Source organism: Rutilus rutilus (genome assembly GCF_951802725.1).
Source record: "Rutilus rutilus genome assembly, chromosome: 14".
Taxonomy (NCBI): Eukaryota; Metazoa; Chordata; class Actinopteri; order Cypriniformes; family Leuciscidae; genus Rutilus; species Rutilus rutilus.
This window is the reverse complement of record NC_140219.1, coordinates 18,793,030-18,810,056: the sequence shown is the minus strand read 5'-3', so window position 1 is coordinate 18,810,056 and position 17,027 is coordinate 18,793,030. Positions and strand designations below refer to the sequence as shown.

Sequence of the window (17,027 nt, the reverse complement as noted above, 5' to 3'; positions counted from 1 at the left end):
TTAAAATAGCATAATAGATAAATACATTTTCTCCTGTTTTTTTGTTGTTGTTTTTTTTAGATCTTTGAGACTAGGGCCATTCATCATCGATATAGAGGCACAATGCATTACAGTATTGATTTAATAAGCAAGACAGAGCCTCTATTTTGCCAGTAAATGTGGTAGACTAGGCCCAAACGTGTGTGTCGTGGGTATACGAATGTGCTACCGTATCCTTTCAAGAAATGGACACAGCAAGAATTGACACCACAGGCTTAGACAGGAAGTGCCACGATATTACGCACAATACAAATGTACTTGAACCTCCACGCACACAGAGGAGAAGGGCTGTTATATCTCAGAGGCATCCCTACACACTGTAACACAGTTTCCAGATGGAGTGTGGTAGATGAGAGACGCACTGTGCAGAAACGGCAAACACATTTTCTTAATTGTCCATGCCATTTTATCACCAACAGTGATGAAAATTGCAGTAAGCAGAGGCATCATTTAAAAAACGCTGGAGAACAGCTATATAACACAGCAGATATTTTTGGACACCCGCTGATGTCTTGTGGAGAACAGAGGCAGGAGGCAGTTTTATCGAATCAACGCACATATACTTGCTAACAAAGAAACAAAGATAAGTGAGATAATGTGCGCTGTGATGGAACGAGTGATATTAATCTCATTTAGGTCTTCACCATCCACCTTTTTGTATTTAATACAGGGAATATTCCATCTATCTGTCACCACATGGGAAAAACACTTTTATTTAGCAATTCATAGAAATTTCTAAAATAAACAAATAAAATGAATGTTTGGTTTCAGCTGAAACAGTTTTGGAGGGCTGAAATCATTGACTGAAACAGTTAGCGGTTCTTCAGTGATGCTAAACTTTCCTTGGACTGGTTTATCACCTGTGAACAACACCCTGAACAACATACAGACTTCAATTACCAAAACTTTATTTTGTGTTTCATTTTTTGGCTAAATCAAACCTTCGGTTTTGGTGTTTCAGGATTTTCATATACATTCTGTTGAAACCATGTATTATGTAGTTCAACAATCAACCAAAAATTCAGTAACTCAATTGGTAAATAATGTGAGCTCCGCCTGTTCCTCAGTACTGTCCCTAACCACACGACAAATCCACCATCCTAACAGCTAAAATAAAAGAGAGCAGATATTGAGGTGTTGTAGCGCTTTGCGTTCGAGTTGATTCTATCTCCAAGTGTAATTATATCAGGAGCTGCAGTCATGCTGTTGCCAGCTCACTGATTCGTATCTAATATCTTTTCCTCTGGCAGGGGAAATCCCGCATTGCCCCTCCCTCCCTTCTCCCGAAGGGCTTCCCCCCCCCACAGGGAAGCATGAAGAGATGTTTGTGTGTGTGCTAGAAACAGACAGAGTTTCTACTTGGTCTTTATATGTGTATAGGTTCTCTATCTCCTGTCATTTGCTCAGCTCTCTACTTCCACCCAATGTTTTCTTTACTTTCCTCTTTTTCCCTTATTGCTTTTTCCTCTTTTGATCCATCCTCCATTAGATCTTCCCCTCTGTCTTCCAATATCTTTTTCAACCACTAACCTCATTTATTTTCGCCTCTCCAGCCATCTTCTCCATTTTTCTCTAAGATTCGTCTTTCCTTTTGGCCTCTGTATATGGGCGCCCCCATTTCCTCATCATTCCTCTCTCGATCTATCTCATTACTTTACCCACTCTCCCTCATCCAACTCCAATTCCATTTATGGAAAAGAAGTAAATGGGGAAGCTGACAGAATCTATTCCAGTCAGAGACTGATCCTCCCTGCTCCACGCTGTACAGCTGGCAGGTAACCAGGTCTCTTCACCTGTACCTCATCATTCCCTCTGGCTCAACCACCCATCTGAGGAATTATCAATGATGCTCAAGACAGAGCCGATCAGCCCTATACGCGCACTACGCAAGTTGCGTAAGGCCCGCGAATTACTCAAGGCCCCGCCTCCCCCTTGTGTAAAAGCGCATCAATCAAAGTTTACAACATCGATGAGAAAAATAAGCGGAACTATCCTTCTGGTCATGAAAAGAGAGAGAGAGAGAGAAAAAAACACACCATGAGAGTGAATTGCGGGAACAGCAATCAGATAGACTTGTGTTCTCTCTTCTCCAAGTTTGATGTCAGCAAAGAACAGTAAAGTTAAGTTGATGTGCATCTCTCGCTAGTCTGTCTAACCTAGCTAGGCAGAGCATCTTTTGTCTTTCTGTGTTTTGCTTGCTAATGCCGGCCACTTCCAGAGATATAGAGATATACTCTATATATAGAAATGAGAGAGAGTGTTCTGTGAAATACAACTATTTATTACGTTTGATAAACAACAAAGGGGAACGGTGTTTGTTTATAAACTGCAGCTCGGAAAAGATAACCGCGTCACGCGTAACGTTCATGTGCACGAAATGAAATGCGCACTTTCTAGCACAACATCTGTGGGGGCCAGTACAATATGGGCGTGATGGCACTTCTCATATAGGCGCACATACTTTTAAAACAAGATTATCTGATTATCTAGTCTCCAAGTCAGTTTAGTCACAACTCTGCAATAAAGCAAGATGGAAAGCAATGTATTGACACTGACTATTGACTTATAGGCTAAATTGCATTTAAAATGTTGATTAGCTGGACATACTGGTCAATATGGTTGCACATCCCTCAGTAAATAATAACCATCAAGTATCAAGTATTGCTTTTATCATTCAAAACACAGTTACATGCTATGGCAAGCCATTTTAGCTTTTGTTCATTCACAGGATGCATTTTTGATATCAATAATTGTACTATTTAAAATGTGAATTCTTGATATTCAGAAGGTACTTTTTGTAGTAACAATGTCTATTTCTGATATCAGGAATTACATTTTCATTAGTACTAGTTAAAGGAGGGAGGATTGTAGTGGGAGCACTGGGGTGCCAGGTGTGACTGTGTGGCAATGGCAAATGGTTTTCATGGCTCATGGGTCAGGTAGGAGGGCCCCTTAACAGAATTTTGCTTAGGGCCCCAGGGAGGTCAGGATCGGCTCTGGCTCAAGATGTCACACTGCTAATGGCACTAACTTTAATTGGCAGGACTACCACAGGACTACGGTTTTCCTTTTTCTATTTCTTGTAGCGTCGATGTGAATTGCGGATTACTTCTGTAATATGACATATTTCAAAGTGATACAAGCAGGGCAGAGGTTGATTATATTAAATCAGCTTTTGATTGGACGGTGGGCGTTATATACCAGAATGGCACCAGACTGAATGCGAGTTGCCAGAACAATGCCTAAATAGACATCCATGAAAAACAGTAAAGTCGTTTCATCTCACAATTCACTGCAATTTAAAGGGAAGATGTTCTATGGTATTTGCAGTTTGTTAATATCTAAATAATAATAGATTACTATGAAACAGTTTGTGTTAGTTCTTAAAACAAAACATATGGAATTTGCACCCTAAATGTTTTTTTGTTTGTTTGTTTAAGTTATGGGACACCAAAATGCACTGTAATGGTATAAAGTGCCCTGTACGGTCTGAATTCTCCCCTTGCAGAATAGTTTATGGCCACTACAGAAGGACACCGTGTCTGTGCTCTCTCTGTAGTCTGTGGGCTTCTAATATTGATGTGCCTGTCTCTGCTGTTCCAAATGACCCAACACTAAACTGATTTTCGGCTGCAGAGCAGCTCACAGGGCAGCCAATGTGCATTGACTGTCATCTGATTAACTGTTCATTTGTAATATGTTGTGATGAAATCATTTATAATTGAAAGGTTATTTTAATATTTGATGTGCTCACTGATTAAACAGCAGGTATTATCATTAAACAGCTTAGCATTGGATCATGTGGTTCTGTATAATAAATGCAAAGAGAAAATGTGCAGAGAACAGAAAATATGTTTAATTGATTTCCTCTCTCCCTCACTCTGTCAAGCTGATGGATGAATACATTTGCACTCAGACATACAGACTCACTCATGCATGAATTCTCTTTCTATTATTTTCGGTCTTCTTATCACGAACACACAGATTGCAAAAACACACACAATGTTTTTAACGTGTTGCTATGCGGATGCTACGTTGTTCTGGGTGGTCATTGACCAAACATTAATTCAGATTCATATTGTATTATTCGTGGGCATTTAAACCTGGTTAGAGTGCTCAATATGAGGGAACCTTTGAAAATAATTAAAACTTTACAACAACATGCCGTGGGTCAGCAGAGGTTACACACCATCGCTATGCTTTCAAGTGATAAAAAAAAAGAATGAATTCATGGACTACCAAATTAATCTCCAGAAGAAAATCACTGAAAAGTTCACACAAAGAAATGCCATTGTGCATCTTTTCTTCAATCTGACTTAATTCAGTGCTGATGATTGACTGTTGTAGTAAATGCGCACCATTCATTTCACTGAATTGCAGAATATTGCTTCATGGCATGTTATGGTTGATTTAGCTTATAATAGGCCACAACATGCAATGCCAAGGACAATCAATGTGGCTATTTTCCATGCATATTTGCTTGAGATGTAATTATTACTGTGTGTGTGCACCCATGTTGTGTTTGTCAACTATTGATTGGTTCTTTATTTTAAGATGCAACTGGGCCATAGTTTGATTAACTTTCATGAATCAGTCCAAATATTCTGTTTTAATTAATCGATTCAAAACCACGTCAATTGCAGTATCAGTCAAAATGGTCATGGAAATCTCAGTGTGGCATTTTCATAAAGATTTATTAAGGTAAATAAAGTTGGTTATAAATATCTACAGCTATGTTTGTATAAATGTGAATTATTAAATATAATTTCTTCAGTAAACAAATAGTGTGGAAAATATGTATTTTATTCTTTTTTTTTTTATCTGCTTGACTGCAAATGGGTGAGGCAAATTTCAGAGCAAATGATAAATATCAAGATAAAATATATTAAATTGCCCCAAATATAAATAAAAAAAACATCTCCATTCAAAGGTTTGGGGTTACTACATTAAAAAAATGTAAGCTTTTGAAAGAAGTCTCTTATGCTCACCAAGGCTGCATTTATTTGATCAAAAACAGAGGAATACTTTTACAATTGAATTAACACCTTTCTATTTTTATTTATTTTAAAACTATTTATTCCTGTGATGGCAAAGCTGAATTTTCAGTGTCACATTCTAATATGCTGATTTAGTGCTATTGTGCTATAGTGAAATACTGTATTTCCTATTATTGTTATTAATGTTGAAAATAGTTGCGCTGCTTAATATTTTTGTGGAAACTGTGATACTTTTTTTTTTTTCAGGATTCTTTGATTAATAAAAAATGTAAAAGAACAACAATCATTTGAAACAGAAATATTTTGCAGCATCACAAATGTCTTTACTGTTACCTCCCATTAGTTTTATGCATCCATGCTGAATACAAGTAATAATTTCTTTCAAATCATACTGACCCCAAACTTTTGAATGGTAGTGTAGATATAACTAAAGTCAAACTATTAAAACAAAAAAAAAAACAGACGAGGAGAAACTATAGAAAAAGGAGAAGCAGCAGCACAAGAGCAGCTTCAAACCTCTCATCACTCACTATACTCTTCATTGATTGGGGATTTCCCAACATCACTGGTGTGTGATTGGCTGGCTGTGTAGCTCAGGCTCCGTGTGGCTCCATAGCAGCAAGCACAAAGAGTCAACGGGGGCATCAGAGAGCACAGCAGCACTCATACACATTACAAAAACAGAGACTTCAGAATTACAGCATACTAAATCATTAAAATACCTTATAATACTGTTTAGAATGCAGTAATGCCACACACTCATTATCCACTTATGCCAGATGAAAGCTCTCCACCACTGTAAGCGATGGATTACTTCACAGAGCTACTGTATACTCAATAAGATCAGCACAGTCTGCTTTCAAAAAAAAAAAAAAAAATTGAAAGGTAGATCCAATATTGGACAATTACAATGGATTCACAATGGAGAGGACGCAACTGCAGGAAAAGCTTTTAAAATGGAAATTAATACAGGGAGTAAATGAAGATGAATGTTCAAAGACCTATGCAAATTAACACTCTCCAGGACTAACGGTTACAGCTGGAATAAAATATTAACACCTACAGAACCTTGCTGTGCTGTCACTCAGAGAAACTGTTAAACATAGCCTCCATCCTTCTGCCTTCAACCAGGATGACACAAGGCAAACACAACGTTACTGTTGTGGAGAACAGAGCTTTAATTTAATGAGCACTCTGGCACATATGTTTTAATTACAGACGCTGAGGCATACATCATTAAAGTCACTGAGCGGGAGCAGAGAACCGCCGTGAGTGAGTGTGCTTGTGTTCGGGATGTGCAGTAGCTCTATGTGTGCGTGTGTGTGTTTAGATCCCGCTGCTTCCCTATATCATCAGGATATGTCACGCCTGCATCACACCAAACGTTATGATCAGATTACATGCTTTTGTCAGACTTCATGCGAGAGTCTCTTGTCTGCTGCCTTGTTTGTCTATCTCCTGCCTGCTGTGAGCGGGTCCAGCCCAAAGCTTCCTGGAAACAGCATTACACAGGACAGATTAGATGCCAACAGGTATGCAGTGAGGATGAGCGAGCTGAAAACAATGCTCCTGGACTAGGTATGTGCACAAATTCATATTTTCTAAATTGACTAGTTGGTGGGTTGCTTAAATGATTAGTCAACTAAAGGATCTTAGGAAAGTCTTGCATAATTAGGGGGGTTGAGGCTCACCTGATGTGTTTCTTGAGGGGTGTTTACATAATACACATTTAAAAACAGATAGACAGATGCAGTGGGACAGCAACATCTTTACGCAATTTTTAAGGTAAAAGATTGGATTATTTTTAACTTGACATATCCACTAAATCAGTAATACATACCAATTAGTCAATAAATGTTGTTCTTTTGAATTTTCGCCTTATAAAATAATCCTGAAAAATGTATCCTGGAGACAGTTTTCACAAAAATTAAATGTTTTCAATATTGATAATATTAAGAAATATTTCTTGAGCAGCAAATCAGCATATTAGAATGATTTCTGAAGGATCATGTGACCCTGAAGACTGGAGTAATGATGCTGAAAATACTGCTTTGCCATCATACATTTTAAATTACATTAAGTAGAAAACTGAAGAAATATTTCCAAATATTACATACAGCCTTGGTGAGCAAAAGAGACTTCTTTCAAAAACATAAAAAACCCTTACCAACTCCAAACTTTTGAATGATTGTGTGTGTGTGTTCCTGGTAATCCCTACATTATGGGGACAAAAGGTCCCCACAAAGATGGCAATATCCGAAATCCTTGCCCCTGCTAGGACATTTTGGGTCCCCTTGAGTTTATAAATCATACTAATTGATGCTTTTTGAAAATGTAAAAATGCAGAAAGTTTTCTGTGATGGGTAGGTTTAGGGCATATAATATACAGTTTGTACAGTATAAAAAAATCATTGCTTAAAGGGTTAGTTCACCCAAAAATGAAAATTCTGTCAGTAATTACTCACCCTCGTGTTGTTCCAACCCCGTAAGACTTTCGTTCATCTTCGGAACACAAATACCACGTATTACACACATGACCAGCGTCGCCCAATAGTGAGCCTACGTGGTGACGTGCAACACAGACGCGCTACGCTATTACACTACGTGAAAAGACTCGAGGCCCAGAGAGAAGGAAATGAAAAGTGGAATAAAGTCGTTATTTTTGTTTGTTTTTGCGCACAAAAAGTATTCTCGTCGCTTTATAAACTTAAGATTGAGCCACTGGAGTCACTTGGACTATATTAACAATGTCTTTAACCCTCTGAGGTCGGCAAACGCGCCCCCGCGTTTTGCTGGACTTTTTTTACATTGTAGCACTTTAAACTTAAATTACTCCGTCATTTATGGTCATACAGAAAAAATAAATATAAAAAAAGAATCTGTGATATTTCTACTTTTGTATGTGTCCACTTACAATCAAATCAAAACATTGTGCTTTTGAAACATAAAGAAAATAAACAGGGTGTGCGTTCTGCCTCTCCGTCGCGGTGAACTTTTTTTTCTTGAGCACGTCTATAAACTGAAACAAAACTCAGCGAATACTTGTCACACATTTATGAGCCATATACCTTTATAAACATTTAAGTGTGTACTTTTAAATGATCGGATTCAAACTGAAAACAAATATTTTCTGTTTAAGTAATTTGTATAAAACCAACAAGATGTCCAGCTTCTCAAACGCTTCCTAATTATTTTTAATTTGGCCACGCCTACTCGCGCAAAAGATATTCACATGCAAATCTCCACATGGAACGCGAACGCGCTCGTTACCTCAAAAACAAAACACTTCATCAGTCTCTGCTTTTCGTCGAGTTTGAAAGACGTGAGTTTACATTGGCTTTACCCCAGAAGAAGAATGCGATTTCAAGACAAGAAAGATAAGGTAAGAAATTCTTACATATTAGTTTGTTATTGTTGCATAAATTTCACATTGCAGTTGAACTGTTGCTAGATATATGGTGAATATTATAATATTTAGACCCGTGTTTACTGTTACTGTGTTTGTGGATATCTGCTCAAACGTAGATATGTATATGGTAGGCCTAACCATAATTATATTTGAGCGCGATCGCGTTTGAATGTATCATATTTTTAAACGCGATCGCGTTTGAATGCATCATATTTTGGAAAAGCAAAACGCTCCAAACGGCTTCATGTTTTACTATTATCTCATTTCATATCATCATAACGAATGGAAACATTTGAAGTAACATGATAATCAATATATTTTTCTCTAGCTTAGTTGTTACTGAAATCTTTTTGAAAATGTATATAGGCTGCTATATTGTTATTATTTTATGCAGCACTGCGCATAGCCTATACCTACAAGGCACAACAAACCTGTGTTCATTATATAATATATTGTTGGAAACATTTGTGTGAGTGTGTGTGTGTATTCTGTGAATTTTAAAAAGCAATTTTAACCAGAAAAATCTCAAATGTATTCCCAAAATCGTGCAGGCCTTTCTCTTGATATCAGTATGTTCACTTTTTTCTTTTTTTCTTTTTTTTCAGGGCCCAGATACCACTGAGTCCTGCTGACTTCAACATTCACAGTACATGTCTCTGTACATGAACATGGTAAAGTGAAAATCAAACACCTTGGAAATGAAAGGTATGTACAATGTTTTTAGGAATGGCACAAAGGTCTCTTTCTTTGGATCATTGTTATCAATAAGTGTTTTTTTTTTTTGTGTGTATCTTTGGATTATGTTGTAAATAAATCCAAACAATTTTAAAAGCCATTCTTTTTTTAATCTCCTCATTCTTTGTGCAAGGTTGGTCAGAATGATGGGCCCTGATAAGCTCCTAATAGGGCCATTAGGGTGTGTCTTTGTCTTTCTCAGGTGTAAAAAGCCTTACATACTAATGAGATGATCCGCCCCTTCGCATATTGCTTTTTCACACAAAACACGTCGTAAAAATTTTAAATCAATATATTGTCTTCTCTGAATGAGCAGTCAGGGTGATTTTCACATAGTTTTAGAGCAAATATTCTAGGCTACGTCATACAATTTTCAAAAGTCTTGTTAAGAAATAATCAGTATGGGTTTCATGACCTTATTTCAGTGAGAATTTTTTTTTGTATTTTCACAAACCACGCATAAATGTCATTATCTCAAAACTACAAACTTTTACACACATGCTGTTGATATATTATTGTAGCAGAGTTTGTGCTGAATACAGTGTAATTAGACTTTAGCCATGGAAATGTCACAAGTAACAGAAATAAGCACAAATGTCAGAGCATGTCAGAACACCTCCAGGGCCCAGAAAACAGCTCAGACCCCAGAGGGTTAATACATTTTCTGGGCCAGCAAGTTATAGTGTCCATAAGCCTGTGGAGGAGTGAGCCAGCACTCAGATTTCATCAAAAATATCTTAATTTGTGTTCTGAAGATGAACGAAGGTCTTACGGGGTTGGAACAACATGAGGGTGAGTAATTACTGACAGAATTTTCATTTTTGGGTGAACTAACCCTTTAAGGAAAGTCCTCATAAAACACGGAAACCCAATGTGTGCGTGTTTGTGTGCATGTGCGCGCGTGTGTGTAAAATCTAGATAAATCAGTCGAACTTTGTCAATTTGGTCATTTGAAGTCAGTTAGTTTACCCATCCCTATCCTGGGCCAGGACAGCTTTCTCAGGCAATGTCTGCTTCCAGCGTTCTGATAAGTTTCCTCAATGATCCTTTACTGTCCTATCATTTCACTGTTATTCATAATATGGAGGATTTCTGTCAGCCTCGAGATTGAGGTTGAGTGAGAGTGTGTTCTGTGTAGTAAAGACTGTGTATTCGTTTGCACCCACTCTCTCGTCAGACAACACAAGCTCCAGTAATGCCAACCACATAGTGAAATTCTGACATTTATCTTGAAGCAGAAGATTGGCAGGTAGGTTCTTGCATTATTCATGTCTTCATGCAGTCAATTAATGTTGGGGTGCAGGCTGTCTGTTCAGCACATTTTCACGAGTTTCTAAACGTTTTAATGTTTTGATATTAGTCATCTTTGTAATTAAAAGCATGTAACTCAATTCATGCACTTGGAAAACTCATCCGTCCCCCTATTTCAGATCAAGGTGGAGAAGAACCTCTCCCCAAGGGACTTACTCATCTGGACAAACAACTATGAATCAATAATGGTAATTATTCACAATTATTGCACCAGTCAAAAAAACAAATAATCTTGAATGTACTTTTAAACATTTAGAGCAATTACAAACAGTCCTCCGTATCAACATACTGTATTTTGGTGATTACAGATGAGTTCACATGTGCTGGAGGATATAATGAAAGCACTGGGTCTCATCCATCTTTTGCTGAAGCTGAATAAAATGATAGGGACTGGTGTACATTCACACAGCCCACATACTGCCTTTCCTGCATCACCATAGTAACCAAGACGAATGCCAGAGTGCCGACATTTCGTCTGGTACAGGCAGGCGTGAGGTCAGGACTGTGAGGGGGGCAAAGGGCGGCCCAACCACAGTCAGTAAACAAACATCTCTAAGCCATCTACCCTGTAATCACGCCACTTAGTGTGCAGGGCTGCGCATAATCTAAACTATGAGTGTGGAACTGAGGTTATGAAAACATCTTGAGATATTTGTCACAGCTGTAACTTAACTCATTTTCTGACAGCATGCCATATGGAGGGAGAGAGGGTGTGAAAATAGCGCACAATGGAGGCATCATCTGTTCATATGGATAAATCTGTGAAATACTGGGCAGTGTTCTTGAGAGTGACAGTTTTTTCAGTACAGCAAGGGGGGGTTCAGGAGCAAGAACGCATCTTAAAGGCTATGTGACCAATTGATCTTGGGTCAAATGGAGGTCTGTTCATCTGGAGTGTCTGATATCAGGATTTGGCAGTAGATGAGTGGTGTGTGTGTGTGGTAATGGAGAGAGTGTTGATTGACTAGAGCTCAGGTGTTGGTCTGTGCAGAAGCAGCTTGATGTGATTTCCCCCTCTTGTATTAAAGGGGTCATGAACTGAGATATCAAATTTTCCTTGAGGTTTTGACATATAAGAGGTCATCATATTATAAGAATATCCTGAAAGTTTCAGAACTGAAAACGTCCTTGTTAGTCCAAAATCAGCTTTTATTGTTACCAGGCCCAGCGAACGACTCGTCCTGGAATGTGCAGCTTTATGACGTAATAAGGTAGTGAAAGACCGCCTCTGCAGAACAAACTCAACTTTGGCCCCGCCCACTGACGTTAGTGAGATGAGGAAGAGCACAGGGTCACTCACTGGACTAAAAATAACATTACCTTCCAAAGGATCCTAATGCTAGGAATGTGAATATTAATTTTCAACAATGTGAATGTCTCAGTTGAACATTATTTTTTCCTATTCGGTACATTTCATTGAATTCTTTGGTAAATCAATCCGCAAACTCGGCGCAGACTTTGCAGGCTTTTACGATATGGACTCGACAGTATTGCCACAACATGTAAGTATCCTGTTCCCTAACGCCTGACCTGTGACCAGTGATTTCTGATGTAATGATTCATGTAGTCAGATGTTCTTTGTCCTGACAGTAAATCAAACCAGTGACCAACTTCACATTGTTTCTCTTAGTATGGTGTAAATAATATGCTATTTAAACGGATTGAATTATATATAGAAAGTGATCAAAGAACGCTCCGTTTACAATAGCTGTAGCTGTCAATCAAACAGCACGAGTTTATCAGTGACTGAGTTCTGGACTCTCGCCAAAACTCCAGTCAGAATCAACTAATCTCTTATTTATATATATTTGCACTGTTAGTTATGATGAAAGCATTCGTTAAGTGTGCAGAAATGATGCAATGGCGATATCGCTGCATTCATGCGCTCAACATGTCTGTGATCGGCTACAATGCTCACCAGTCATCACTGCGACCTTTCATGCCACGATCTAAATAGTGCCATAGATCTGACTGTAATGCTAATTATTACTTTACACGATTAGTTAACCTTGAGAGCTGTAATAGTAAAAGTGTGCTAAAAGTTTTCGAGAGAGTTCCACATGTAATTCTAGCTTTTTCATATGCAAAGCTGTCAGCCAATCACAGCAGTGGGCGTTTACACTGAAGTCTCAAAGCAGACACGCCCCTTCAAACAGGGCGTTCAAAACAGAGGGCTAAAATCAGGGTAGGAAAACCGGCTAAATTATGACAATTTTTGAAGTAAAAATCATACTAACATTATGAGTGCACCCCAGGAAACATTTTGAAACAATAAAACAATGCAGTTCATGACCCCTTTAAAACAGCCGAAGTATAGCACACATAAACAAACCTCTATATAGGAAGTTGCAGTTACTTACTGATGTATACAGGTAGCCCTCACTGTTCATGGCCAGATAGAGTTTAGTCTGAACTCCCTGGATGGCCACCACTCGCAAGCCCACCGGGATGAGGTTGAACATGGCTGTATAGGAAACAAGAAAAGACAATTATATTTTCAAACATTTATGCAGAGTACAGCTAATTAATTAGGATATCACTATCATGTGTTTTATATAGTAACCTATAACTGTGTTTCTCAACCAATGGGTCGCAAGACCGTTTCAAGTGGGTTGCAGAATTTTTGGTCAAATAAACAATAAAAAACAAAAACCTAATTGTAAATGTTTTACTGAGACTTATTTTGAAAGGCATGCGTGACACTTATGTCAAATGCAGTTTAAGTAAGGAATGCCAGAGGAAAACGTGTTGTTCTGATTCAATATCTGCTGTCAAATGAGTTGCTATATGTCAGTCATTATTCTAATTTCTAACATTATTTTCAATATTTACACCATAACTGAGATGGTCTGAGTTCATTTGTTCACATGCATTGCAAAATTCTTGTATAGTCCCCAGAAACTAATAAAGTGCCACTGACTGAGAGGTGGACATAACACAAAAATGTAAGCAGAATGAGTCTGAGAATGCCGACATTATCATCATTCTGGCCACTCACATTTACTTCATCAACACAGCATCAAACTCACCAGAATCAGAAGACCACTAAAGCTGCACAGCTAGAAACACCCTAAAAAAGCCTTAGAAAAAGCCAAGCAACCGGCCAGAACATCTTAGGAACCACCCACAACAACCGAAAAAAGGATTTCGAAACCTCTTTTTTTGGAATAATGCTTTGTGTTGGTGAAATTTAGTGTTTGGAAGATATTTTTTAAATATTATATTTAACATTACAACTTTAACATTACATTATTATTGTTAACTACAACTATTAACAACCTTTATCATTAACTTAAAAGCTGAAATAAAAGAAAATATATATATTAGATGAAAACCGTAAACTTTTCTCTGAACTGCCGCCTCTTTAACATAGCTCCTCTTTTTTTCCCTTTCACACACGCTCTCTCTCACTCTCTGTCTGTCTTGTTTCACACTCTTCCCTCTGTCTCTTTCACACATTCTCTCTCTTTTGAGCAGTTAGTGAGCTGCGCGGGGCTCGGGCTTCTGGGTACCACTGGCTGTGCCAACTCTCCTCACACCTTTGTCCCCCCGTCACCACGTAAGCCATAAAGCTGACAATCTCTCCCATCCACATAGCCTCTTTCTGCCAGTGGGAAGAGTGAAGCAGCCAGCCAGCCACCCCTGACACTGGGAGTATCTGAGGAACATAAGCTCGGGAAGAAAACAGCACAAGCTTTTTGAAAAAAAAGAAAAAAAAATGTGTGAGCAGCCATTTCACTGGTTATGTAACCTAGCTTGATTAAAAAAACAAGAAGGAAACAAACTTGTAAAGTAAAAGGCTGCTTTTTTAAAGAGAGAGAGAGAGAGAGAGAGAGAGAGAGAGAGAGAGAGAGAGAGAGAGAGATTTGTGTGTGTGTGTGTGTGTGTTAACAGAAATCATTGCACACTGATCTAGGTTACCAAATATATACTGCCTTGATATGGCAATCACACAAGATTTTGAGTTAAGAATATATACTTGCGTCATTCACATAATATCCATCCTTCATCTCTTAAAGGTTTTGTTCACTATAAAATGAGAATTATGTCATGTACTCAGACTAATGCAATTTAAAAGATATTAAAAAATATTTTTTAACGGGTTTTCTTATCACCTACTCACCCTTGTGTCACTGAACCCATAAGACTTTTGTTCAAAACGCCAATAAATATATTTTTAATGAAACCTGACAGTTTTCTATCCCTCTATTGAAAGTCTTTTAGAAAAAGCTATCATATAAAGAGATAATTTCACAAAACAGGGCTTAGATTAGGACATGATTAGGCCTTAGTTCAACTAGGGCATTTAAGTAGCTTATATATATGTGCCTTAGAAAAAAATCTTGTGAATCTTGAGAAAAACAATGGCACTGACATATTTTAAAATATGTCAGTGCAAGTTGCTTTCAGTTAAACCAGCTCAAACATGCATTTTAGTCTGGGACTAGAATCAAGCGGTTTAATCCAGGTCCTCTGAAGAGATACAATAGCTTTATATTTATACAGAAAAAACTATTTATACATCAAATAAAGTAAAAGGAATCTCAAATGTTCATGCTTGAAGATGAATGAAAGTTGGTTAGAACTAAATAAAGTGATTAAAGGGATACTTAAACCAAAAATCTAAATTCTGCCATCAATTTCTGTCAGTATTTACACTCTCTTATCTAATTTAAAATCTGTCTGAATGAACAACTTTACCTCAGCCATGATTCCTGCTTCCTCATTCTCTAGAGAGAACATAAACAGTAACCCATTCTGTCTTTTATCATAAACATGAAACACTTGATTAGTATTTTTTTTATTTCCTGCAGAGCTCAATCGATGGCCATGTTGCTATTTTATACAACAGTTCGGAGTGTTCTCCATCCTCTCTAATCCAACATCAAGGTCCTTCCTCTTCTCTCTGAAGCCCTCTGACACTAGCCAGGTCCACCTGTAGAGATCAGCCCTTTTCCTGCTCTGTGCTTCACAGCCACTGAGTTCATATGAAGAGTTTTTAGATGCCAAATGCAGATGATTTAATGAGGTATTGATTATATTAGTATTATAGGAAGATAATACGATTTTAACATCTGTATCTTTTTTATTTGTGGCATACACACATGGGCGGCACACATAACCACAGGGTTTACGGCGGACTTCATTTCAGAGGGATTAGCAGAGCTTGGTCGCTGGGGGTTGTGGAGAGAAGACTCAATTACTCACACCTAATAGAGCACCTGAGCACAGAGATTTGGGAAGATCAAGAGGGCACAATAATATTCTCTGCAAAAACGCCAATATAACAACCATCAGAATTCAAAAAAGCACCTCTCCTACAGCACCAATCACTGAAAATATGGGTGAAAAACCTTCATGTTCACATATAACATTACTGCCTGGTTTCACAAATGTGCCTAGTTCCAGACTAAAATGCATGTTTGAGCTGTCTTAACATAAAGCAACTTGCACTGACATATCTTAAAATAAGATGCACACCAGTAATGTTTATATCTTTTTTTTTTCTAAGGCATGTTTACAAAAGCTACTTAAATGTCCTAATTTAACAAAGGCCTAATCCTGGCTTAATCTAAGCCTTGTTTGTGAAACCAGGCTATAAAAGGATTAATTCAAAGTACTCCATACTCATGCACTTTTTTCTTCTAAAGTTATATGATAGCCCAAATTTTTTTTAACAGACTGATCAAAAATTGTTTTTTAAATATTATGATAAATGTTAAAATATTATGTAATCTATTTTTTTAAAGGGTTTGTCCACCCAAAAATTAACATTTTGTAATTTACTCACCCTCATGTTGTTGACTTTCATTCATCTTCGAAATACAAATGAACATACTTTTTATAAAACCTGACAGATTTCTGTCCCTCAATTGAAAGTTCACAAAACCAAAAATGATGCTCCAAAAAGTTTATGAATAAACATAATCCATATGGATGGAGAGGTTCAATCCAAGTCTTCTGAAGAGACAACTGCTATATGATGAACAGATTTAATTTAGGCTTTTATTCATATATAAACATAGGGGTGTGCAATATCACGATTTTAAAAAGCTGAGAAAATTGTGTTTTTGTCAAAGACCACATCTGGATGGGATTAAGAACCATGATCAAAACATAGATGGATTTGATCGAGTCCATCAACACCCCCAAAGCTTGCACAGACATTTGACATTTCATTCGGTAACATTAGGCGGTTTGATTTATATGCCGTTTAATGTTGATGATCTCGTTATTTTACATATGCATCTGCTTATTTGATATTGTTTGTTTCTGCTTCTTTTTTGCCTGTGTTTTGATCAGGAGATTCAGTACTCTTTCAGAAGATGTGTAATAGCCCCCCCTCAACCGTTTAACAGTAAAAAGCCGGAAAATTCCGTCAATGGTGGGGAAGGGTTGTCTCACAAATGATGGAAATTTCCGTCAATGGCGGGGAAAAAATTAAATGAATGTAAACAGTTTGGACAGCTGTCAGTATATTATGATACTCATATCGTGTCGGTATATTGGAACCATACATTAAGTCTTAAAGTGAC

General features: G+C 37.6%; 1 protein-coding gene across 5 annotated transcripts in view; it reads right to left on the bottom strand.

Moving 5' to 3' along the window:
• The window catches only part of fgf13a (fibroblast growth factor 13a), a 134,850-nt gene that overhangs the window by 13,188 nt on the left and 104,635 nt on the right, over positions 1-17,027 (bottom strand). For all 5 annotated transcript variants that reach the window (XM_084429666.1, XM_084429667.1, XM_084429665.1 and 2 more), the window contains one exon: positions 12,852-12,955. In XM_084429666.1, coding sequence (XP_084285792.1) covers positions 12,852-12,955 — 104 coding nt within the window. The remainder of the gene's footprint in view (positions 1-12,851; positions 12,956-17,027) is intronic.